The sequence below is a fragment of the Penicillium oxalicum genome, chromosome V, assembly GCF_001723175.1.
Source record: "Penicillium oxalicum strain HP7-1 chromosome V, whole genome shotgun sequence".
Taxonomy (NCBI): Eukaryota; Fungi; Ascomycota; class Eurotiomycetes; order Eurotiales; family Aspergillaceae; genus Penicillium; species Penicillium oxalicum.
In genome coordinates, this window is record NC_064654.1 from 61,214 (window position 1) to 86,108 (window position 24,895).

The following is a 24,895-nucleotide window of genomic DNA, read 5'->3' on the forward strand; positions in this document are numbered from 1 at the left end:
CATTCTCCTCGTTCACGGCGGTTTCTCTGACGGCCAGGAATGGGAGGCTGTTTGGCCGCTTCTGGTCGCCTACCATGTGTTTATTCCTGGCCTCCTTGCCCACGGACGATCGCTTGAAACTAAGTCTCTAGAAATTAATGACATCACTCGTAGTCTTGCAAGTTTGATAGAACTCAAAGCACACAAGCGAATGGCTCATGTAGTCGCTATCAGCATTGGCGCACATGTCGCCGCTGCGATGGCCGCTCTGTATCCCGAGCGAGTCCAAACCCTGATCGTTGCCGGCTTCAATCTCTTCGCGCCAAACCTTGTATCACCTATGTTGCCATACCTAGTCTACGTTGCGCAATGGGCGAGAGGGTGAGGAAACTTATCTACAACGTGCGGTATATTTGATATCCTGTCTTCGTCACGAGCTTTAGAGCCCATTACAGCTCGGTCATTAGTGGTGGCCGCAACGAGGGGTCTTGGTGCCGACAATGTTAGCCATTCTCGCCGGCTGTTCGAGACGGTAATGATGGATAACGGGAATAGGCTGGTGTAGCACCGGGACATGCGTCATTTGTAGAACGCGGATGAGCCACAGCTCTTCGCTGAAATGGTGATGAGCTGGATTATTGGGGGGGAGGGGGGATTTACCGGATGGCTTCGAGCCAATCCATTGACTTGCTCTCATAGCGACCTGTGACTTACAAAGCATATTCAGTACCACAATATATATTCAATCAATCGAAATGCTGTTCTCAACTAATGTAAGGAATGAGAATCGAGAAAACACCATTCCCACGTGGTTCCACTTCTGGGTGTAGGTACCTTGCCTACCTACCGAGGTCTCCACACCTTGTAGTTACAGTGGTACCACGCTCCACGACCAGAGCCTCGAGCCATGTTTTCCTTCGGGCTCAAAGACAGAAGGCTAAACATCCCTAAGGCTCAAGACAGATCCACAAAAGATACCATATTCTGGCAACATTTCGTGCAAGATACTCCCACTGTGCACATGCAAGACTGTGAAGGCCAAGTGTATCAAACATTGTGAACATTAGGTTCCCTTCAAGGTGAGTAGCCAACCCGCGTGGAAACCAATTGAGTTTAACTGAGTGAAACTCTTCTCAAAGTCGAAAATGACTCTATCGAATGGTGCCGCTCCTCCTCCAAAGGAAAACCCGAATCCGGATGTTGTTTTGAGCGGTGAAAGAGCGGGGACGAACGATCATCGATCCGAGGTAAGAGGCTTCCCTCATAATCAGTTGCACAGGTCAGCTTAGCAGAATCATAGAGCGCGCTAAGACTTGAGGGCTCTCACTGGGCCAATATCGATCATGCCGCAGTGGAGCTCTTCGACCACGCCCTTACTAGTAGTAGCGATGGGTTGGTCTCGCTGGCAGACTACGTTCACTACTTCAAAATCCCCGGAGTAAACCACTCTGCTCACCAAGCGTCGATTATCAGCGCAGCATGGGCAATTGTGATGAGCGAATATACCAACTCGAATGATGTGCTGTTTGGACAGCTGAAAGGGGGTAAAAACTCGCCACTCCGAGTGCTCCTGAAGCAAGATGATACCATTGAGAGCTTATTGCGTCGGGTTGAGGAGAGTCGGACGATAACCCAGGTCACTGTAGCCGCGTCGCGGCGCAAGGTACAATGTGTCCTTGCATTCTATGGGCATGAGGAAATGGAGGCGGGGCCATATCCTGGTCCGCTGAAGGACGAAGTGTTGCAGGTCAGCTTCATTCTTCATGCGAGCCTCGTCAACATCAAGGTGCTCTACAATGAGCTGTCTGTAGAGAGATCGAAGATCGAAAGGCTATTTCAGCAGCTAGGACATGTTCTCACCCAATTATACGAAAACCCGACGGAGACTGCCCTGGGGAAAGTGAGCAGCGTCACTGCAAAGGACATCAACGACATGAAGGAATGGAACATGCGTTCTCACAAATCCTATGTTCTGGATTCCATCAATGCGACTTTTGAACGGCAGGTGATGGCTTCGCCTGATTCATGGGCTATCAATGCGTGGGACGGGAGTCTGACGTACGCTCAACTCTACAATCAGGCCAAATTACTGGCCAACTCCCTCTATGAGGCTGGAGTGCGGCCACACGATCTCGTACCTCTCGCATTCGACAAATCAGTATGGTTCACTATATCTGTTTTGGCAGTACTGAAGGTTGGAGCGGCTATAGTCCCACTTGATCCTGACTGGCCAAGGGAGCGTCGGATGTACATCGTGGAGGATGCTGGAAGTCGCTTGGCTCTCACAAATGTGGCCAGATTCAAAGAGGAGCATCCGGGGCTTACGGTAATTGATGTCAGCAAGATGATATGGGCTCCGCAGACGGAGCCAAAAATCAACTTCGCGCACATTGTCACTCCCGCGCACGCCGCTTATGCTTTTTTTACTTCAGGTACAACTGGGCGGCCCAAGGGATGTATCATTGAACATGGCGCATTCGTGGCCTCGGCTTTAGAGCGGGCAAAGGTCCTCGTTCGTGATGAAAGCTCTCGTGTGCTTCAAGTGGCAACTCATACTTTTGATCCTGCAATGGAGGACATCCTGACCACACTCCTCGTTGGGGGCTGTGTCTGCGTTCCCAATAAGCAAGAATATTTGAACGACCTGAGGGGATCAATCTGCAAGTGCAATGCCAACACCTTGAACATTGCACCCAGCCTTATCCGGTCTCTGCGCCCGGAGCAGGTGCCCTCATTGAAAACTTTGATCCTGGGAGGCGAAAAGATGAGCGACCGGGTCTTGGAAACTTGGACAGGGGCAGTCTCGCTGTTTAACGCATACGGTCCTACGGAATGTTGCATCAAGAGCACAATCAACATTATGAGTGCCGGTGCAGATCCACGAAACATTGGCTATCCAGCCGGTTGCTCCATCTGGCTGACCCGGCCTTATGATCAAGATACACTGGCAGCTATCGGTACGGTCGGCGAGATTTTGATACAGGGCCCGAATCTTGCCCGTGAATATCTCAACCGACCGGAGCTAACCGCACAGTCGTTCCCCCGGAATCTGCGCTGGGCATCCCAAGCCGGACTGGGTAGCGACACACGATTCTACAAGACAGGGGACCTGGCACGCTTCAATCCGGATGGCTCAATTTGTCTCCTTGGCAGAAGAGACAGCCAAGTCAAGATTCATGGACAACGTATCGAGCTGGGAGAAATTGACCACCATCTGCGCCAGAGTTTCCCTGCTGAGACCGAAGCGATTGCCGGTGTGGTAACTTTCAAAGACCGCGAAACCTCATGTCTTGTGGCTTTTGTACAAATGATGGACCAGCGCTCATCTCAGGCCAACCCAGGCAGTGATCTGGCACTTCTCGATGATCCTTCTCAGGTGCAGCAGCTGCAAACAAGTGCAATCGAACGACTATCGAAAGTTCTGCCAGCTTACATGATCCCATTGGTGTTTTTGCCCGTCCAAAACTTCCTCTACTTCTCCAATGGCAAGACAAATCGAAAAGGCATGTGCGAACAAGCCGCTGATATGTCTTTGGGCACCATTTTAAAGAAGTTCGGGCGCGTCGGCCATGAGACCCATGACGATTCCTCGTGGTCTGCGGATGCGCTGGCTCTCCGCCAACTTTGGGCGACAGCACTTTGCCTAGATGCGAAGATGATCGCAGTCGACGACACCTTCTCTTCCTTGGGAGGCGATTCCTTGGCGGCTATTGAGCTAGCGCGCTTATGTCGAGCCCACAACGTCGATCTAACTGTTGACGACATCTTGCAATGCCCAACTATTCTTACTCAGTTGGAGAACAAGCAGGTCCGCCAAGTGAATAACGGGACTAATCAAATAGCCCCATTCGCGCTGTTGGAGATGGGTACAGATATAGGCAAGCTGCGCGAAGAGGTCTCGAAGCCGTGTCAAGTTGACGCTGCGACTATCGAGGACATCTACCCAGTCAGCCCAATGCAAGAGTCTCTAATGGCTCTTTCAATGGACATCAGTCCCTATATCTCGCAGTTTGTCTTTCGAATTGACAGAAATGTGAAATTGAACGATCTTCGAGCAGCATGGAAGATTGCTGCCCAGGACATTCCCATCTTGCGCACCAGAATTGTTCATACATCGGAACACGGAACCGTTCAGGTCGTGATTAACGAGGAGATTGAGTGGAGCAACCTGGAGAATATCGAAATAGCACATTTTTTGCTCAAAGACAAGGGGGATTCGATGCATCTGGGAGATCGTCTCAATCGTTTCACCGTCGTTCGGGAAGAAGAAGGACCCTCTTTCTTGGTCTGGACATGCCATCACGCTTGTCATGATGGCAGGACAGTCGATCAAGTTCTCGAATATGTCAACAGTCTGCGTTCTGGAGGTTCTATGCGGTCTTTCGCTCCCTTCAAGCAATTCATAGAGTTTCAGAAGAACCTCTCTCTGAGTGACTGGGAGACTTACTGGAAAAGAAGGCTGGCAGACGCTCCTGTATCATCCTTCCCGGGTGGTGATAGTGGAGTGCGACAGCCTCTCACCGATTCGTTGTATCGTCACTATTTTAAGTTGCCTCGGCGCAACGTTAAAGACTCTCTGACGTCTAGCTCTTCCAGTGCCACCGTTATACGCGCAGCTTGGGCGTTACTCGTTGCTCGATACGAAGGGTCGAACTGTGCAACCTTTGGCACTATCGTGGGAGGGAGCAGCTCACTTGTACCGAATTCGGACGCCATAGTTGGTCCCACCAACAACACAATTCCCATGAATATCTCAGTCCCTGAAGAATGGAGTGTCCAGAAATTCTTATCGCATGTTCGGGAGCATTTCGAATCATCTCCGTTCCAACATGTTGGACTGGCACAGCTGGGAGAGCTTTCGCCTAGTATCCGCGACATCACGCGGGTCAGGAACCTCCTGGTCTTGCAGAGGCCCTATGGTCATAGCGGTGATCAACTTGGCCTGGAGAGAATTCAAGTGTCCGCGCATGCAAATTTCAAATATCCCCTGGTGGTGGAATGCACCCTGGAAGTGGAGAATGGGCTTTCCGTTGCTTTCATGTTCGACTCGCACATCCTCGACGAAGTTCAGGTCTCGCGCTTAGCTGTACAGTTTGAGCGGCTTATCCAAGCCCTAAACACTGACTTCAAGATACCCCTGACGAATATCGACGTCCTCGGTCCTTCCGACATGGCTCAGATTCAGAAATGGCAGATAGAAGTCCCCCCCAGTGGATCTTTCAGTCTACCGCATTATATTCTAGAGAACGCCTTGGAGCGGCCGGACGCCCCTGCTCTGTGTTCCTGGGATGGGAATCTCACGTATGCCCAGCTTCAAAATCTTTCCTCTCGGCTGTCGTCCCATCTCATTCAAGCGGGCGTGCGAAGAGGAGACAATGTGCTGTGCCACTTCGAAAAGTCTGCCTGCGCCATAGTATGCATGCTAGCCGTACTGAAATGCGGTGCCGCGTCTATACCACTGGGACTCTCTTGGCCGCGGACCCGGTTGGAGGCAGTCTCATCGGTCGTCAAAGCCAAATTCGTCTTGTCGTCGCCCAAACCCTCCGGAGGCACAGTTGGCTTGGCCATGCATCATTTGGAGATCACAATGTCACTCATCCAGAGACTACCAGATATTCGGGACTACGGGGTAGATGCGAGTCTACCATCCGATACCGCATTCATCATGTTCACCAGTGGAAGTACTGGGTCTCCAAAGGGTATTCCGCTCTGCCACGAGCAACTTGTGGCCAACTTGAACACGATCGTGCAGCACATGCGGTACACGCCGCAGTCCAGAACCTATCAGTTTTCCGACTTTGTTTTTGACCTCTCGCTCAGCGATATCTTCGGTACATTCATGGCAGGGGGTTGCCTCTGTATGCCATCCGAGCAGGAGAGGCAACAAAGCCTGGCTGACTCAATGAACCGTATGAGAATAAATGTAGTCGGCCTTACTCCTACGGTTGCCAAGCTCTTGACGCTATCCGATGTACCGACGCTGCGTTTCATGCTACTTGGGGGAGAAGGTCTATCAAAGGACGACCTCGAGAGATGGGCAGGTCACGTAGATGTGATCAATGCGTACGGTATGACGGAGAGCTGTATTGTTTCTACCAGCACAGATGTGCGTCGACCTGATAGCGACCCAAGAAACATTGGTCGAGCGATCAACTGTCTAGCTTGGATAACGGACGCAAATCATCCTCATCGTCTGGCACCCATCGGAACTGTCGGCGAGCTCGTGGTACAGGGTCCTGGAGTTGCGTCTGGATATCTCAACAGGCCAGACGAATCAAAGCGCGTTTTTCTGGACACTCTTCCATGGAGCTTTGACAGAAACCGTGCTTACAGAACGGGAGATCTTGTAAAGTACGACGCGGATGGATCCATCATCTACATAGGCCGAAAGGATGCTCAGTTGAAAGTGCGCGGGCAACGTTTCGAAGCGGGAGAGGTCGAGGCTCAACTGAAAGATTGCGGTCTCCCCGGAGGTTTTTGCGTTGACATCGTCAAAGTTGTGTCGCCTGATGATCCGGAGGTTTCTGTTCCGATACTGGCCCTGTTTATCAGCCTCGAAGATGGATCGGCTGTGATGGCCTCTTCAGAGCCAGCAATCGCACGCCACGCGTACCAAGACACATCAACGGCCACAAATGTCTTGCAGACACTGCAGAAGTTGAAATCCCGCTTGCCGGACTACATGCACCCACAGGCCGTGGTTCCTATCTCCCAAATGCCGGTTTCTGGAACAGGTAAGCTCGACCGCAAGGTGCTGAGAGCTCTGGTGGCGGATGTGTCGTACGCGGAGCTGCTTGGGTTTTCACCTCAGCCAGATAAAGGGGCAGCCTCGGAACGAAAAACTCTAGACAGTGAGGCTCAAAGAACGATTGCTATGCTCTGGTCTCAAGTCCTTCCAGTCGGGGAGTCCCATGTCTTTCATGGCGGTGACGACTTTTTTCAACTTGGCGGACATTCCATCACACTGATGCGTCTCACGTCCCTTGCAAAGAAACATGGCGTCTTGATCAACTTCGCTGAAGCCTTCTTGCGTCCCACGCTTGCCGCTATGGCCGAGTGTGCTCACTCGGGATGGAGTCAGGACAAGATAGTGCATCCTAAAATACCGCCATTCTCAATGACAGGGAGTCAGACAGAGAGCATTTTACAGGAAGCCGCTATCACTTGTCGTCTCGATCCAGCAGAGATCGTGGACATATATCCGAGCACACCTCTGCAGGAGGGTTTGATGACCCTCTCGCTATCGAAGCCGGGCCTTTACACAGCACAGTTTGCATGGTCTCTCCCAGAATCCTTGGACCTGAATCTCTTTGAGGCTGCCTGGGAATCTTTGGCCAAACTAAACGCCTTGCTCAGGACTCGACTGATTTATTCAACTGGATACTGGCAGGTAGTCAGCAAGAATATGAGACCTTGGACCACCGCCCAGTCAAGCCTGCATTCTTACATTGAACATGAGAAAGCACATTCAATGGGCCTGGGGGAGCCGCTCAGTCGAATGGCCATCGTGCGTGATACTGTCTCAGCCACTACGTACTTCGTGTGGACATGCCATCACAGCCTATACGATGGTCATTCCATGCAAGCTATCCAAGAATGGATCAGTGCGTTCTACCTCAAGGCTAGAGAATTGCCAATCGTGCCATTCAAAATCTTTGTGGATCACATTTCCAAGAATACGCAGTCTGAAGCCAGTCTGAACTTCTGGAAGGAAACATTGAACGACTGTCCCAAACCATCCTTCCCGGCTCTACCCTCCAATGACTACCAACAATCGGCTGGCGTAATCCTGAAAGTTGAGGCCAGCCTTCCTCAAGAGCAGCGTCGAGATGTGACCTTAGCATCAGCAATACAAGCTGCGTGGGCGATACTGCTTGCAAAGTACGAGGGCTCAGAGGACGTTCTATTCGGAATGACGCTTGGGGGTCGAAGCACAGACATGCCAGAGATTGAGAAGGTCATGGGACCGACGCTTTGCACCGTTCCTGTGCGGCTGAGGCCAAGCCCAGACCGAGATGTGACTTCCTTCCTGAAAGCCGTCCAGGAGTTGTATTTGCACTCGGCACTCCATGGTCAGACTGGGCTGGCCAGAATTAGCAAACTCAGTGCGGACGCAGACAGCGTCTTGAAGATTCGAAGCTTGCTCATCATCCACGAACCACTCTCCACCGAGCTGCAAGGGCTTGAAAAACTTGGGTGCATCAGGGTGAAAACCGATGTCAAGGACTTTGTATCTTATGCGCTCGTCATCGAGTGCATTCCGGTTCCCGCAAGCAATCGACTTAAATTAAAGATCAGCTACGACAAAGGTGTATTGAGAGATACGGATGCTCACCATCTGGCACTGCAGATCGAGTTTGTCCTGCAACAACTGTTGGGCGAGGCCTGCAACAAGTTGAAGGATATCTGCACTGTGAGCCCGATTGACATGCAAACCCTGGCAAATTGGAACAGAGAACTGCCCAAACCTGTAGAAAGCACTATTCAGGACTTGTTTGCAAACCAGGCTGCTCGACAACCAGACTCTCCCGCCATCTGCTCCTGGGACGGAGAAATGACATATAAAGAATTAGACAGCCACACCACCCGGCTTGCACGCCAAATTGTCTCATGTGGTGTTGGAGAAGGGGATCTGGTCCCCATATGTTTCAGGAAGAGCATGTGGACAGTGGTCGCCATGTTGGCCGTTTTGAAGGCAGGAGGTGGTTGCGTCTGCCTTGATCCTAATCATCCTTCTGACTATCATCAGGGGATTCTCAGTCGGATTGGGGCAAAACTGATCATTATTGGCTCTGGGCAACTGTCTATGTTCAAACAGATCCCGACCATCGGGGTAGATGCAGTTTCGGTAAACAACATGGCTGACTCTTCAGCAAAACTTCCGCCCGTGAAGCCTAGCCAGGTGGCTTTCGTGGTATTCACCAGCGGAACGACTGGACAACCCAAAGGAATCTTATTGGAGCATCTCGCGTTGTGCACGAGCATCCTGGCGCATGGCCGGTTCATGAGATTTGGACCTCGCTCCCGTGTGCTGCAATTCGCGTCGTACACATTCGACGTGAGTATTGCCGACATATTCACCACTCTCGTCTTTGGTGGTTGTGTTTGCGTTCCCTCAGATCATGACAGGATGAACAACCTTTCCGGGGCAATGAATGCTTTGAAGGTGAACCATGCCTACCTAACGTCATCTGTCGCGGCAATGCTTGACCCGGATGGGCTCCAGAACCCACTGAACGTATTGGCTGTTGGTGGGGAGCAGGTAGGACACGACGTTCTCCAAACATGGGCCACTCGTACGAACCTTATCAACATGTACGGACCGGCCGAGACAACCATCTGGTGTGGAGGCAAGGATAGCGTGGGATTCAGCGACAGTCCGCTCGATATCGGACGGGGTGTGGGCGCCAGAATGTGGCTGACGGACCCCAACGACCCCCAACAGCTGGCCCCTATTGGTGCCGTGGGGGAAATTTTAGTGGAAGGGCCGCTGTTGGCGCGTGGATACCTGGATGACCCGTCTCGCACATCCGCCGCCTTCGCCGACATGCCGAGGTGGGCGAAATCACTGAACAGCATTGATGGCTTTGAGTCTATCACTGGGCGACTATATCGCAGCGGTGATCTGGGCAAGTACCAGCCGGATGGTAGCATTCTCATCTTTGGTCGGCGCGATACGCAACTCAAAATTCGAGGTCAACGCGTCGAGTTGTCCGAAATTGAGAACCAGCTGCACTCCATCATTCAGGACCACCGATGCGTGGTCGATGTGTACACAACGCCAGATGGACAACCTAGTCTTGTTGCCTTTATTGGACTCGGTTCAAACGTTCAAGATGGCGAGAAGGCCAAAAGCATGGCTTGCATTGCCTCCGATTGCGAGATTCCCACGGGATTGGCGAATCTGGTCGATGGCCTCCAGTCACGGCTAGCCAAGGTTCTGCCCCCATACATGGTGCCAGCACAGTACTTGGTCCTGAGAGAAATGCCATTACTCGTATCTGGTAAAACTGATCGCAAGACTCTGCGACGTCTCGCCTCGAGCCACTTCAGAGAAGCCCCGAAGCAAGCCGCACCAATGGCAGCCCAGCAGAAGCAGATTCCTGTGACCGATATGGAGTGGAACTTGTTCAGCTTGTGGACCCAAGTTTTGGGTATCAGCAATCTTGGTTCTTTGGGAACAGACGACAACTTCTTCAGATGTGGTGGTGATTCCTTGAAAGCCATGCGGATGGTCTCCTTGGCCGCTCAACGAGGTGTTCAAGTGAAGGTGGCCGATGTTTTCAAACACCCAGTAATGGCAGATCTTGCCAAGGCTCTGACTAAGGATGCTTGCACAAACGAAGAACCCGCTAGAACCTCAGTGCTTGACGCTCTCGAACCGTTTGCCATGCTGGACGAATCGGCGAGAGACGAGATCACAGAGCAAGCATCAAAAGACTGTGACATTCCCGTGACGCGCATTGAGGACATATACCCCTGCACTCAGCTTCAGAATGGACTTTTTGCCCTGTCACAAAAGCAACCGGGAACTTACGTTGCTCAATTTGGCTTCCTAGTGGGGAAGTCGCTCAGTATCCCTCGCCTTCGCGAGGCATGGGATACAGTGTGCCGTCAAACTCCGGTGTTGCGAAGTAGACTTTGGTCAACACCGTCCGGGCTCTTGCAGGTTGTTCTCGACGAGGATTTTACATGGTTCGATCGGTCTGACGTTGACACGACAGCCGAACTGTCTCAGGACAAAGCTGCAGTCGGTGGATCGGGGCGTCCCTTCCAGCGTTTCCGCGTCTGTCATGACGCTACGACGGGTGACACGAAGCTTTTCTGGACCATTCATCATTCCGCCTACGACGGCTGGTCTCTCCAGCGTGTGCTTGAATATGTTCAATTGGCGTACCGAGATCAGCTCAAGCCATTAGCTTCTACATCTTTCAGCCGTTTCGTCCAGTATGCGAACAGCATCGTTGAGAGCGACGAAGCGAGGGGGTTTTGGAAAAGACGACTGGCCAACGCCCCGTCACCGACCTTCCCAGCTCTTCCAGAAACAAATTATCGCCCAGTTGCCGATTCCATTGTCAGCATGGAAGTTGGGAATGTGAAAACTCCTGCGTTTGTGACCCTTGCGACACTTCTCCGAGCGGCATGGGCCATGGTTGTCGGCGCGTACGAGACTTCATATGACGTAGTGTTCATGAGCACTGTTTCCGGGCGAAGTGCTCCTCTTAAAGGCATCGAAACTGTGATGGGCCCGACCATTGCCACAATTCCCGTTCGAGTGGATTTCAGCGATCGGAAAAAGAACGTCGCTGAACTTCTGCAAGTCTTACAGGACGCTGCCGCAGAGGAGATTGCTTTTCAGCAGGTTGGACTGCAGTCTATCCGCAGGATTAGCGGAGACTGTGAGAAATCTTGCAATGCTCGCAACCTATTGGTCATACAGACCGACGATGTTTCGCAGAAGGGCGTGACTCTAGAAGATTTTGAGAAGCTTCCCGAGAACTCCAGGGACTTCTCGACCTTCCCCTTCACGCTTGAGTGTTCGATTAAGGAGAAGAATCAAGTTTTCGTGGAGGCAACTTTCGATTCACGGGTGATAAACTTCACCCAGGTACATCGAATCCTCAGGCTATTCCAGCACGTTACGCTCCAGCTTTGTCAGACCGACGCAGCGCTTTGCGACATCGAAGTCATCAGCCCATCGGATCTGAATGAAATTCGCTCCTGGAATCCGACAATGCCAGCCGCCAAAGAGGCGTGCATCCATCACGAACTCGAACGCCTGGCAAGGCTGCATCCTGATAGGGAAGCCATTTGCTCTTGGGATGGCAGTCTGACATTCCGGGAACTCGATTCGCTTAGTGAACGTTATGCTGGGTACCTTCAGTCGCAGGGTGTGAAAGTCGAGAGCTTTGTTCCGATCTGCTTCGATAAATCCAAGTGGGCTATTGTAGCCATGGTGGCGATTATGAAGGCAGGTGGTGCTTGGGCTCCTATCGACCCCAGACATCCACAAGAACGACGTGACGGTGTTTTTTCTGCGCTGAGTTCATCGCTTGTTGTCACTTCAGCGATGCATGCCCAACTCTTCAGCATACACACGTCCCTGGCATTATCCGTGCACATTTTAGACGAGACAGCGCTTGAAAAAATCCCCCGATCGCTTTCCCTCAACAAACCAGTCGTTCTGCCGAGCAATGCAGTGTTCCTCGTTTTCACCAGTGGCAGCACAGGCGTCCCTAAAGCAATAGTGGATGAACACCGGGGTATTTGCACAGGTGCACACGCACTCGGTGGTCTCATAGGGTTTGGGCCGAAAACACGGTTCTGGCAGTTCGCTGCCTATACATTCGACCAGAGCTTTGGCGATATCTTCCACGTTCTTTTGCGCGGCGGATGTGTTTGCATTCCCTCCGAATCAGATCGACAGAACGACTTGGCCGGCTCTATCTGCAGGTTGCGAGCAAACACGACCATCTTGACTCCCACGGTAGCATGTTCCATCAACCCTGCTGACCTTGGGTCACATAGAATGGAATCGATGGTTCTGGGAGGCGAGCCCATGACGGTTGAGACTATTCGGACCTGGGCACCGAACTCTCAAATGTACCACACGTATGGACCGACAGAGTGTAGTGTGATTTCTATTGGACGGACCTTTGGCATGCAGAACATCAGCCTGCCGGGAAACATTGGACAAGGGCTCGGGGCCTTGATCTGGCTGACGGATCCAAGTGATCCTGACCGCTTGGCCCCTATCGGTGCCGTGGGCGAGATTCTTATCGAGGGACCTTTGCTTAGTCGAGGATATCTCAACAACCCCGAGTTGACCAACGCTGCATACATCAGAGACCCCAAGTGGTCCCGCAGTCTCCACGTGCCTGGCGCCACAGGCTCTCGCCGCTTCTACCGAACGGGGGACTTGGGACAATACGATACCGATGGCACCATCATTTGCCTTGGCAGACGAGATGGCCAGGTCAAGTTGCGTGGTCAGAGAGTTGAGCTTGGCGAAATCGAGCACCACATTTCCATCTACGCCAAGTCTCAAGTTACGGTCGCGGCGGATGTTCACACCTGGCCCGGTGGTGCATCCATGTTAGTGGCCTGCATCAGCCTCGACAGTATCAAGGATAGGGATGGCGATTGTCGGCTGGTGAAGAAAGTTGATCACTTAGAAAAATTCGTTTCAGCCCTCTCCGGCGTCGACGAATACCTCTCGCGGGTCTTGCCATCTCACATGGTTCCCACTCTCTTCATCCCCTGTACCCAGATTCCACGCACAATCTCTGGCAAGAAGGATCGTAAGACGTTACGCGGGAAGCTGGATTCATTAGCTTCCGGGTACCTCGCAGATCTTGGCAACATCTGGGACGGTGGCGAGTCAGGTAATGACCGACCCATGAATGACCGCGAAGAGCGTCTATGCAGGTTGTGGCTCCAGGTCCTCAAATTGGACCTGGAGAGCAATCAAATCAAGCAAAGCAACAATTTCTTTTCCAGCGGTGGTGACTCCGTGCGGGCAATGTCTTTGGTGGCTGCGGCAAGGCGAGAGGGCATCCATCTCACTGTTGCTGATATTTTCAACCACCCTAAGCTGTACGATATGGCGGCTGCAATGGATCTCTCGTCCCCCAAGGCTAAGCCTGTCAATGTCGCGTCTTTCAGTTTGCTTCCACCCGGTGCAGCGGAAAAAGCTGTAAGCGAAGCATCCACGGCGTGTCAGATCGAGCTGTCTCAGATCGAGGATATATATCCGGCTACGCCACTGCAACAAGGTCTTGTAATGCTCTCGATCCGGGATTCCGGGGCATACGTGTCACGATTTGTGTTCCGGCTTCCGGACGACATTGATCTCGATCGACTACAGCGTGCTTGGGAGCAGGTATACCTGGAAAGTCCTGCCCTCAGGACGCGAATCATCGACAGTTCGCTACCATCGCAACTACTGCAGGTAGTAATTTCTCAAAATGTTAAGTGGCACTACGCAGAAAATATGGAAACTTATGTCGGGAACAAGGGCCTGAGCGATTTCGGCTTGGGGGATAGCCTGATGGAGGTGTGCATCATTCAACAGGCCCACGGGGCCAAGAGCTTTGCTCTGACCCTTCACCATGCCATTTACGATGGCTGGTCGCTGCAGCGCTTGTTGGCAGCCACTGAGCAAATATATTTCGGCAAGTCCGCTCTGCCCTTTGCTCCTTTCAAAAACTTCGTTCACCATCTTTCGCAAGCGGACACGGCGGCTGCCTCTGGATTTTGGCGCTCCTACTTGTCTGGCGCCCCAGTGACTTCGCTTTTCATCGAGCAGGGGGCATCGTTCAAGCCCTTCGCCGACAAAGTGATATCTCACACCCTCAAGATAGGCACAAGGCGCAGATCCCAGCCTGGAGAGACACTCAGCTCGGTGCTCCGGGCCGCCTGGGCGCTGATCCTATCTTCCTACAAGGGTGATACAGCTCTTGACGTGGTTTTTGGGGTTGTCGTCGGGGGACGATCAATCGACTTGGCAGATATTGAGAATATCGATGGGCCGACTATTGCCACGATCCCTTTCCGCGTGAAGTACGACGAGCAGACTGCCGTTACTAGTCTCGTTCAGCACGTACAGAACATATCATCTCAGCTTATCGAGCATGAGCATCTGGGTCTTCAGAGCATCAAGAAACTGTCTGATTCTGCTCGTAACGCGTGTGATTTCCAAACGGTGCTTGTTGTCCAGAACCCTCTCGACTCTAGCGCGGAAACTGGTTTCCTCGACCTCAAAAATACTGAGACGCGTCCTGACATGCCTCCAACAATTCCTCTCGTGGTTGAGTGCATTATATCCGATGGAAACATCGAAATCCTCTTTCATTTCGATGATCGGCTTCTGGACGGCTTCCAGGCCGAGAGGATGATCAAGCAACTTGCTCATGTGGTCGAGCAGCTGATCAATGGCGATGCAAATCAAACCATAGCGGCCATACAGATAGCCAGCCCATCTGATATTTTGGACATCAAGCGCTGGAACAGCTTTGTTCCACCAAGAGTTGATAGCTGTCTACATGACCTCGTGCTACAGAAAGCGAGAGACACCCCTGATCAGATCGCTATACACTCTTCCGATGCTGTCCTTGACTACCGGACCCTTGATCGTCTATCGGGCTTCTTAGCTCATCATCTGCAAACCCATCAGGTGGGACCAGAAGTCAAAGTGCCTTTTTGCATGGAAAAGTCTGCTTCCGCTATCGTCTCAATTCTAGCCGTCCTTCGAAGCGGGGGTGCTTCTGTCCCTCTCGACATGACGGCACCCAAGGCTCGAAATCGTGAGATCATTAGCCGAGTCAACTCCGGTCTCGTGCTGGTGACCCCCAGTACGCGGTCTCTGTTCGACGGCGTTGGCTATACGCTCCTCGAGGTAACAATGTCCATGCTTGGGGAGCTAGCCATGTCTTCTAGTCCCGAAAACGCCCCTTCCACCGTGTCCCCTACCGACGCTGCATACGTCTTGTTCACCTCGGGCTCCACTGGACTGCCCAAAGGTGTTGTTGTCGAACATCGCGCTATCGCCACGAGTGTCTCATCTTTTGCTTCCTACCTGGGAGTCACCCCTGATACGCGCCTTCTTCAGTTTGCGCCATATGTCTTCGATGTATCCATTGGTGAGATGTTCGCCAGCCTGGTTTCTGGCGCCTGTCTTTGCATTGCTTCGGAGGCACAGATGATAAACGACCTTGGCCACTGTATCAGAGAGATGAAAGTCGACTTTGCGGTTCTCACTCCCACTTTTGCAGAGACGATTACGCCGGAAGCTGTTCCGGGCTTGCAGACACTTGTCCTTGGAGGCGAGCCAGTCCGAAAGCAGAACGTGGAGACATGGGGTAGTGCTGTCAAGCTCATCAATGGATATGGTCCAACCGAAGCGAGCGTTTTATCACTCGCCCACCGAATCCCGGATGCACAGTCACCTGTGGGCTTGATTGGCCGCCCTGTGGGCTGCAGAGGCTGGATAGCCAGTCAGACCGACCCTAACGCGCTCTGTCCAGTCGGAGTGGTTGGTGAGCTCCTAATCGAGGGCCACACCTTGGCTCGCGGGTATCTCGATACGCCATCCGCCAACGAAGCCTTTATTGCAGAACCGGCTTTCCTTGCTTCACTTGCTCCCCAGAAGTCGGCTACTCGAGTCTACCGAACAGGTGATCTAGTGCGGTACACGGCCAACGGTATAATCCAGTTTATCGGGCGTAAAGACACGCAGATCAAGTTCCATGGCCGGCGCATAGAAGTCAGCGAGATAGAGCACGCTGCCATCAAAGTGATGCAAGATGTAAGGCACCTGGCGGTAGAGTTGGTCCACCCCGGCGGCACTCAGCAACAAGCCCTAGCATTGTTCTTCCAGCCTCCAGATGTGAATGGAACGGAGGAACAAGCACTGATTTTAGCTGTCGGTGATGAAGCTCGTGAGAATATGTTGCAGCTCAAGTCGCAACTTGCGGAGATGCTTCCTCCTTATATGGTTCCCAGTCTTTTCGTCCCGCTTACGTCCTGGCCTCGTACCGCGAACGGCAAGCTTCACAGACGGCTCATCCGTGAAGCGGTGGCAGGGCTATGTCCCGAGGATATAGCACGCCATTCACTCCATATCATTGAAACAGCCCTCCCAGCGACCGATCGGGAGAAGCAGCTGGCTGCGACATGGGCCGCAACGTTGCACGTTGACCAACAGACCATCAATCGCAACGACAGCTTCCTGCAACACGGCGGAGACTCTGTCGCGGCCGTTAGATTGGTGACTTTGGCCAGGAAGAATGGTTTCAACCTTTCGGTTGAGACTGTGTTATCTGCACCTATTCTTCGGGAGATGGCCTTGCGAATGGAATACGTTGAAACGATCACTGAACTTGCCGTTGAGCCCTTCAGCCTGATAGCAAATCCTGAAGAAGAAATCATCCAAGCAAGTGTACAGTGCGGTGTGGACCCAGCCGCTGTGGAAGACATTTATCCTTGCTCCTCGATGCAGAGCAGTCTTATAGCGCTCACGGCGAAGAATTCCACGGCATACATCTCCCAATTTGTGCTGGCGATTCCAGAAAACAGGGATATTCAAACAGTGCAGAATGCATGGAACACTGTTGTCAAGGACACTCCTGTACTGCGGACGCGTTTCTTCCATCCATCTGCCAACAACAGCATTCAGAATCCGATACTGCAAGCGGTGATTCGAGTCGAGCCCATATGGACCACGGCAACACAGCTGCATCTATTCCTCCAAAAGGACAAACAGACGCCTATGACGATTGGAACTCCATATACGCGATTCGCTATCGTCGATGATCAAGTCAAGCTTGTGCGGTATCTCGTCTTCAGTGCTCACCATGCTGTCTACGACGGTTGGTCCTTGGGTTTGACGATAGAGCGGGTAGCTCAAGCGCTAGATGGTACCCCTATATCCCCAGCTGCTGGGTACAACACTTTCATTCAGCACATCCAGTCGCACAACTGGGAGAACACGAAGGCATTCTGGATCGCGAATTTGGACGGGGCATCTCCCACAACATTTCCTCCCTTGCCATCACATGCTTACGAGCCTGTCACCGATGATCATCTCACTCATCGGTTCAACAGTCCGGCACGTTCCAGCCGGTATTCCAACGTCACGACGGCCACAGTGCTCCGATCAGCGTGGAGTATGTTAGTCAGCCGGTACTGTGATTCGCAAGACGTTGTCTTTGGAGTCACGGTCAACGGAAGAATGGCACCCATTCCGGGCATTGAAAGAGTTCAGGGACCGACTCTCACCACCATCCCTTTCCGCGCGATCATCGACCCTGCTCAGTCCGCCATATCCTTCCTCGAACAAGTGCAAGCACGGAGCTTACAGTCAATTCCACATGAGCAGTACGGGCTTCAAAACATCAAGAGCCTCAGTGATCTTCTGTCGGAGCTTTGCAAATTTCAAAGCTTGCTAGTCATTCAGAGTCCACGCGAAACTACCTCTGATCATCATGGCACTAGGATGAGCATGGCCCCCGGGGAGGATCTCGGCTCAGCGGGCATCCGGGGATTCCATAATCTTGCTCTCGTCGTCGAGTGCACCACTTATCCAAACTTTGTCGAAGTCAACGTGAGTTTTGATTCGAATATTTTGCCTCGGCCCCAGGTACAGCGCCTCGCTCAGCATTTGCAACACCTCTATCTGCAACTCCAAGCGACCGCGGACGATCCGTCAGTCAGACTGGCCGACATCAGCCATGTTAGTCCCAGCGACTTGGCTGAAATGTTGGAATGGAACAAGTCGGTCCCAGAGAGCTACCAAGCCTGTGTCCATGAGCTGTTCGAGAAGCGGGCCCGCATGCAGCCCGATGCACCAGCAATCTGTGCCCGTGATGGCGAACTCACTTACAGCGAACTGGACCAAAAAGCCACCATATTAGCTACTTATTTACGACAACAAGGTCTCTCTCCTGGTGTTCTGGTTCCTTTGCTTTTCGAGAAGAGCTGCTGGACTATCGTGACTATGCTCGCTGTCCTCAAGTCCGGCGCTGCCAATGTTGCCTTGAATCCGGAGCATCCCCAGGCTCGACTTCAAGGCTTGATTGACGTCACAGAGAGCCATAATATTCTCTGCAGTCGTAAGAATTTTGAAATAGCCATCGAGTTTGACAGACAGGTCATCGTGGTGGATGAGGAACTGTTCTCGTCGCTTGGAATTCTCGAAGAACCATCCACTTCGCTGTCACCGAAAATCCACACTGCATGCCCCGATGACCCTGCTTTCATTCTCTTTACCTCTGGCACTACTGGAAAGCCCAAGGGAATAGTTATCAACCATGCGGCATTCTGCAGCAGCATCAGAGGTCATTCTTCCACCCTGCGCTTCTCCACTGGGCCTGGTTCTCGCAATTTCCAATTTACTGCTTACACTTCCGATGTTAGCATTGGCGAGATCTTCACCTCGCTCGCGGTGGGATCGTGTGTGTGCGTGCCATCCGATTACGATCGCGTCAACAATCTTGCTGGCTCTATACGTGACTTAGGTGTCAACTGGGCATTCCTTACGCCAAGTGTAGCCGCGCTCCTTACACCTAAAGAAGTGCCCGGACTGCGGACCTTGCTATTTGGAGGTGAAACGGCGACAACAGAGAATATATGCACTTGGGCAGACTCGCTCTATCTCATCAATTCGGCCGGTCCCGCCGAATGCTCAATTTGGACACACTGCAATCCTGGCATTTCGACTGCAGATATTGGGAGCAATTGGGGATACAATCTGGGCTGCGCCACTTGGATCACCAATCCAAACAATCCTGGGGAATTGATGCCCATCGGAGTTGTGGGTGAGATGCTTATTGAGGGGCCGAACCTCGCCCAGGGGTATCTCAAAGACCCTGAACGTAGCGAGAAGACGTTCGCCAACGTCTACCTTGCCGGCAAAAAGCGACGATTATATAGAACCGGTGACTTAGCTCGATTCATGGCAGATGGAAAGACTCAATTCCTAGGGCGGAAGGACACCCAGGTCAAGCTTCGAGGTCAACGGGTCGAGATCGGCGAGATTGAGAACCAAATCCGTCGCCATGTTCCCGAGTCCATTCTGGTCGCAGTTGAGATGGTACGAATCTCAAAAGGGAAGTCGGCTCCTTTGCTCGCTGCATTCATCTCTCGGAAGGACTCCCTGGCTGCGGATGTTGTTGCTCTGGCTGTGAAAGAATCTGGCAGCATCAACAAGATGCTTGCCAACATCGATCAAAAGTTGGGTGAATTCCTTCCGAGGCATATGGTTCCAACCGTCTTTATTCCCCTCTCGCGCATGCCACTTACAGCATCTGCCAAAACTGATCGGAATGTTCTTGCAGCCGTGGCGGCGACCATTTCCGCCGAACAGCTGAGTAATTACGCCTTAGGCGCCGCGGACAAGCAGCCCCCTTCGACGGCGGCCGAGCACCAGATGGTTCAATTATGGAAGAAGGCGTTGAGTATCGACATGGAGCTCGGCATCCACGACAGCTTTTTCAGGATCGGTGGAGACTCCATCGGCGCCATGCGGCTGGTGTCTATTGCCCGCTCAGCTGGTGTTTTCCTTACGGTCGAGCAGATCTTCAGAAACCCGACACTTCAACAGATGGCCAGTATCATGACGACCACGACACAACTTCCAAAAGTTACCAATGTCAAACCTTTCTCCTTGATCTCCTCGTCAACCTCAGTCGACACTGTGCGTGCTGAAGCTCAGGAGCAATGTCAAGTTGGGCCGCAGCAGATCCAAGACGTTTACCCTTGTTCGGCATTGCAGGAAGGACTGTTTGCGCTGAGCCTGAAGACATCAGGGAGCTATCTTGCACAAATGGTATTTTCGCTACCGGATGGGTTTCACGACGATAAATTCAAGGAGGCATGGACGCAGGCGGCCAGGGAAGCTGCTCCGACCCTCCGCACGCGCTTCTTCGAATCTCCATCTCATAACCACAGGATGATGCAAACCGTCGTTGATGCACCTCTCTCGTGGGCATCTTCAGAAAGCCTGGACGGCTATCTTGCTGCGGATGCTGCCAGCATTGTTCAGCTCGGCGCGCCAACCTCACGCTTTGCTTTCGTGACTGATGCTCAGAAAGGGCGGTTCTTTATTTTCACTGCCCACCATGCGATTTATGACGGCGCCTCACTTCCGCCGTTGTTCGACGCCGTACGTAAGGCGTTCGATGGAGATGCAATTCCTAGAACCAGCAGTTACAACGTTTTTATACAGTATCTCCTGGGCATGGACCAGGAAAGGTCCAGGGACTTCTGGCGAACTTCCTTGGAGGGATCCCCAGCGCCGACCTTCCCAAGATTGCCTTCTATGGGTTACCGCGCGCAGACGAATGACTCACTCAAGCATAGCGTGTCTCTCCCCATACGCCACGACACGGAATTCACGGCTTCGTCGATGATTCGGGCCGCCTGGAGCCTTGTGACTGCCGCGCACTCTGACAGCGATGATGTCGTATTTGCATCAACCATTAGCGGACGGACTCTTCCAATCGCCTCCATCGAGAGCATCATCGGGCCAACACTCGCGACGGTCCCTGTGCGGGCAACTGTAGACCGATCCATGTCTGTCATCGACTTCCTCACTGCTTTGCAGGAGCAAGCGACGGAGATGCTTCCACACGAGCAGTACGGGATGCAGAATATCCGTCGCATCAGTCCATCAATTTCAGCATCGTGCGACTTGCACAACTTGCTAGTCATCAATGCTTCGACGTCGGAGGCTTCTAATTCCGGCGGCTTAGGCTTGACGCAGGTCAACCTTGGCCACTTGGACGGCTTCCACAATTTTGCGCTGAGCCTCGAATGTGCTATGCACGACGGCATGGCGTCGCTCACTGTCAGCTTCGACAATCACGTCATTGATCCGAGACAAATGCGGCGACTGGTCCTTCAGTTCGAAAACATACTAGGTCAGCTATCCACCTGCGGTGCACACACCAAGATCGAGGATCTGGTTTTGGTCAGCCCCGAGGAATCGGCAGAGATCAACCACTGGAACGACTCGGTGCCGCCGCCTCAGTATACCTGTGTGCATACCGTTGTTGAGCATCGCGTTCAGTCTCAGCCCCACGCGCCAGCAGTGTGTTCATGGGAGGGCCAGCTGACTTATGAAGAGCTTGACGAGTTATCTTCCGCACTGGCGAATCAACTCATTCACAACTGGGACGTCACCCCCGGCACTCTTGTGCCACTTATGTTTGAAAAGAGTATCTGGACAATTGTCACAATGTTTGCAGTGCTCAAGGCAGGTGGTGCAAATGTGCCGCTAGACCCTGAGCAGCCCGTCGCCAGATTGAGTGAGCTTGTGGCGGATGTCGGAGCTACTTTTGCCCTTTCCAGCGTCAAATACCAAGAAAAGGCTGTGCATATCGCGCAGAGGGCGTTGGTAGTGGATCCCAATGAGATAAGAATGATGAGAACTGGCCCAGTCACCCACAAAGCCACCGGACCATGTCCCACCGACCCAGCATTTATTCTCTTCACCTCTGGCAGCACAGGAAAGCCGAAAGGTATTGTCATCGACCACATGGCCTTCAGCAGCAGTATGAAAGGCCACGGAGAGGTCTTGCGGTATGAAAAGGGGCGTCGCAACCTTCAATTCACGGCGTACACGTCAGATGTTAGTATTGGGGAGATCTTTACATCACTCTCTGCCGGCGCATGCGTCTGCGTTCCTTCTGACTTTGAGCGCATGAATGACTTGGCGGGAGCTATAGACCGGATGCAGGTGGATTGGGCTTTCTTGACCCCTAGCATGGCATCTCTTCTAGACGCAGATAAAGTGCCGACGCTTAAGACTCTTCTGTTTGGCGGCGAGACTGCAACTCCTGAGAACATAGCAACATGGGCCTCTCGACTGTTCTTGATCAACAGCTTTGGGCCGGCCGAGTGCTCTATCTGGACCCACGCCGACCCCGGCGTGAGTGAGAAACACAATGGCTCCCACATCGGCTACGCAATCGGGTGTGCAACCTGGATTGTCGACCCCAGCGACTATAGAAAATTGGTGCCTATTGGCAGCGTTGGAGAGCTTGTCGTCGAGGGCCCTAATGTGGCCCGTGGGTATTTGAACAACGAGGAGAAGACCAAGGCGGCGTTCCTGGAAACCGCACCGTGGTTACCGGCGGGACGCAAGAATCGACTTTACAAAATGGGAGATCTGGTTCGTTACCTGCCTGACGGGAAGATCCAGTTCCTCGGCAGGAAGGATGGTCAGGTCAAGCTTCACGGGCAGAGGATCGAGATTGGTGAGATCGAGCACCAGGTACGGGTGGTGCTGGGTAACGTTGAGATTTCGGTGGCTGTCGAGATGGTATCTTTGGGTTCCGAGTCTTCGCAGCCCTTCTTGGCTATCTTCTTAGACTATGAAAACCAGAAGTCGGATGATGTGGCCGCTGCTTTGTCCACAGGAGATGAATCAAAACAGTGGGTGCGCGAGACCATCAACACTATCGTGGGCCACCTGAGGGACACACTACCGCGGCATATGGTCCCGACCGTGGTCTTCCCACTAACTCGGATGCCATTGAATGCGTCGGCAAAGACAGACCGCAAGGCACTCAAGCAAATAGCCTCTGGTGTTGACGTGACGCAGCTCCCTCTCTACGCTCTAGCGTCCACGGAGAGCGCCAGCATCACCCCGCCGAGCACACAAAACGAGCAGATTCTCCATCGCATCTGGGCCGATACCCTGTCTGTGCCAGCCGACCGCTTTGGGACTGAAGCCAACTTCATGGCTTTGGGCGGCGATTCTATAGCCGCTATGAAGGTGATACCGCTCGCACGCGCTGCTGGCCTGGTCATCTCCGTCGCGGACATTTTGTCACACCCTGTGCTGCGCGACATGGCACAAATCTCACGATCCAGCAATTCCGAGTCAGACTATGTTGCTCCCTTCTCTCTCCTCGCGTACGATATCGACCGCAATGAAATCCTTGCGCAGTCAACTCTTTACAGTGGACTTCAGCCGGAGGCCATTGAGGACATTTATCCATGCACACCGGTGCAGAAGGAGTTTATAACAACCACACAGTCTCAGCCTGGGGCATACACACTGCAAGACGTTTACAAGCTTCCATCAACTGTGGATTTGACCCGGCTTCAACGCGCGTGTGGAGATACGGTTGCGGCTCACGCAGTGCTGCGGACTCGTATTTTCCCCTACCATGCCCAGATGGAACATTTGCAGGTAGTGCAGAAGGCTTCCCCAGACTTTGAATTAACTCGAGGAGGTGACTTGCAGAGGTATCTGAAGGAGGACAAGGCTAATGGGATGGGCTATGGCGAGCCCCTCGCTCGATTTGCGCTGGTATCAGAAGGTGAAGACGCCTACATGGTTTTTACGTACCATCATTCCATCTACGACGCTGCCTCGCTCCAGATAATCATGAACGACTTGCAAGCTTTCTACATGGACGAATCTTACCAAGTTGGCGAGCCACCATATAATATTTTTGTCCGGCACCTCCTCCAGCTCTCCAGCCAGGACGCACCTTCCCAATTTTGGACGGAGCACCTCGCAGGCAATGGGCAAAGTATCACGCCCCTGCTTGGGCCCAAATCCGGGGAACAATGGACTCCCCGTGTGGACACCCTTGTCCACCATTTCATCGACTTCCCCATGCCTTATCGCCATTCGCGACTCAGCCTGACCACGGCTGCCCTGACGTATGCCGCTCTGTCCCTTGTGGTCGCACGTCTGACCAACTCAACGTCTGCGGTCTTTGAGCTGACCCTACTGGGCCGAAACGAGCCTGTGCCCGGGATCGAACGCATGGTCGGGACGACGACTACGTCTGCACCGCTCCGCATCGATATTACCGGAGATAATGAGAAGGGTGCTGACAGGGCATGGACCCTGACGCTGGCCGACTACCTGAGCTATGTGCAGCAGCGCGTCAACGGCATCACCCGCTACGAGCACACCGGCATGGCCACAATCCGCACTCTGTGCTCTGACGCGCAGCCGATCCTCGAGGCGGCCCTCCCGATTGTGGTACACCCCTCCAACCCACATAAAGAGGCTTTGGGCAGCGGGATCGGGCTGGAGCGCCGCGAGATTCGTTCCATGGGCCAGAGCACCTCCGCTTTCTACATGGACGTCTCCGCCGTTGAGGGCGAGGCGCTTGAGATCAACCTGCCGTTTGACAGCCGCGTCGTCGGCCGAGAGAAGGTGGGCAGGATGCTCGGTCTCTTGGAGATGGTCGTAGTGGAGATCATGACGCTATCTGCGCGGGGTCAGCTCGGTAATGTGTCGCTCAGTCAGTTGGACTGGGATTCCGCGTGTTTGAGTGAGCCCGAGATGCAGGACTATTACGGTTGATTTTTCCCCCTTTGTTATGGTTTGATTAAATTATGGGTTTCGTTGGGCATGCGCCATGAATTTCCGTTCATTTTTATTTTTCTT

The 24,895-nt window shown here is 52.9% G+C and overlaps 1 protein-coding gene across 1 annotated transcript; it reads left to right on the plus strand.

Annotated features, from left to right (window-relative positions):
• Positions 1-1,124: 1,124 nt before the first annotated feature.
• Positions 1,125-24,811, plus strand: POX_e06164 (uncharacterized protein; the record flags this gene model as incomplete). Its single annotated transcript, XM_050114989.1, has 3 exons — positions 1,125-1,226; positions 1,280-13,280; positions 13,332-24,811. 3 exons carry the CDS (start codon positions 1,125-1,127, stop codon positions 24,809-24,811), a joined length of 23,583 nt encoding a protein of 7,860 aa, XP_049967449.1.
• Between the last annotated feature and the right edge of the window lie 84 nt (positions 24,812-24,895).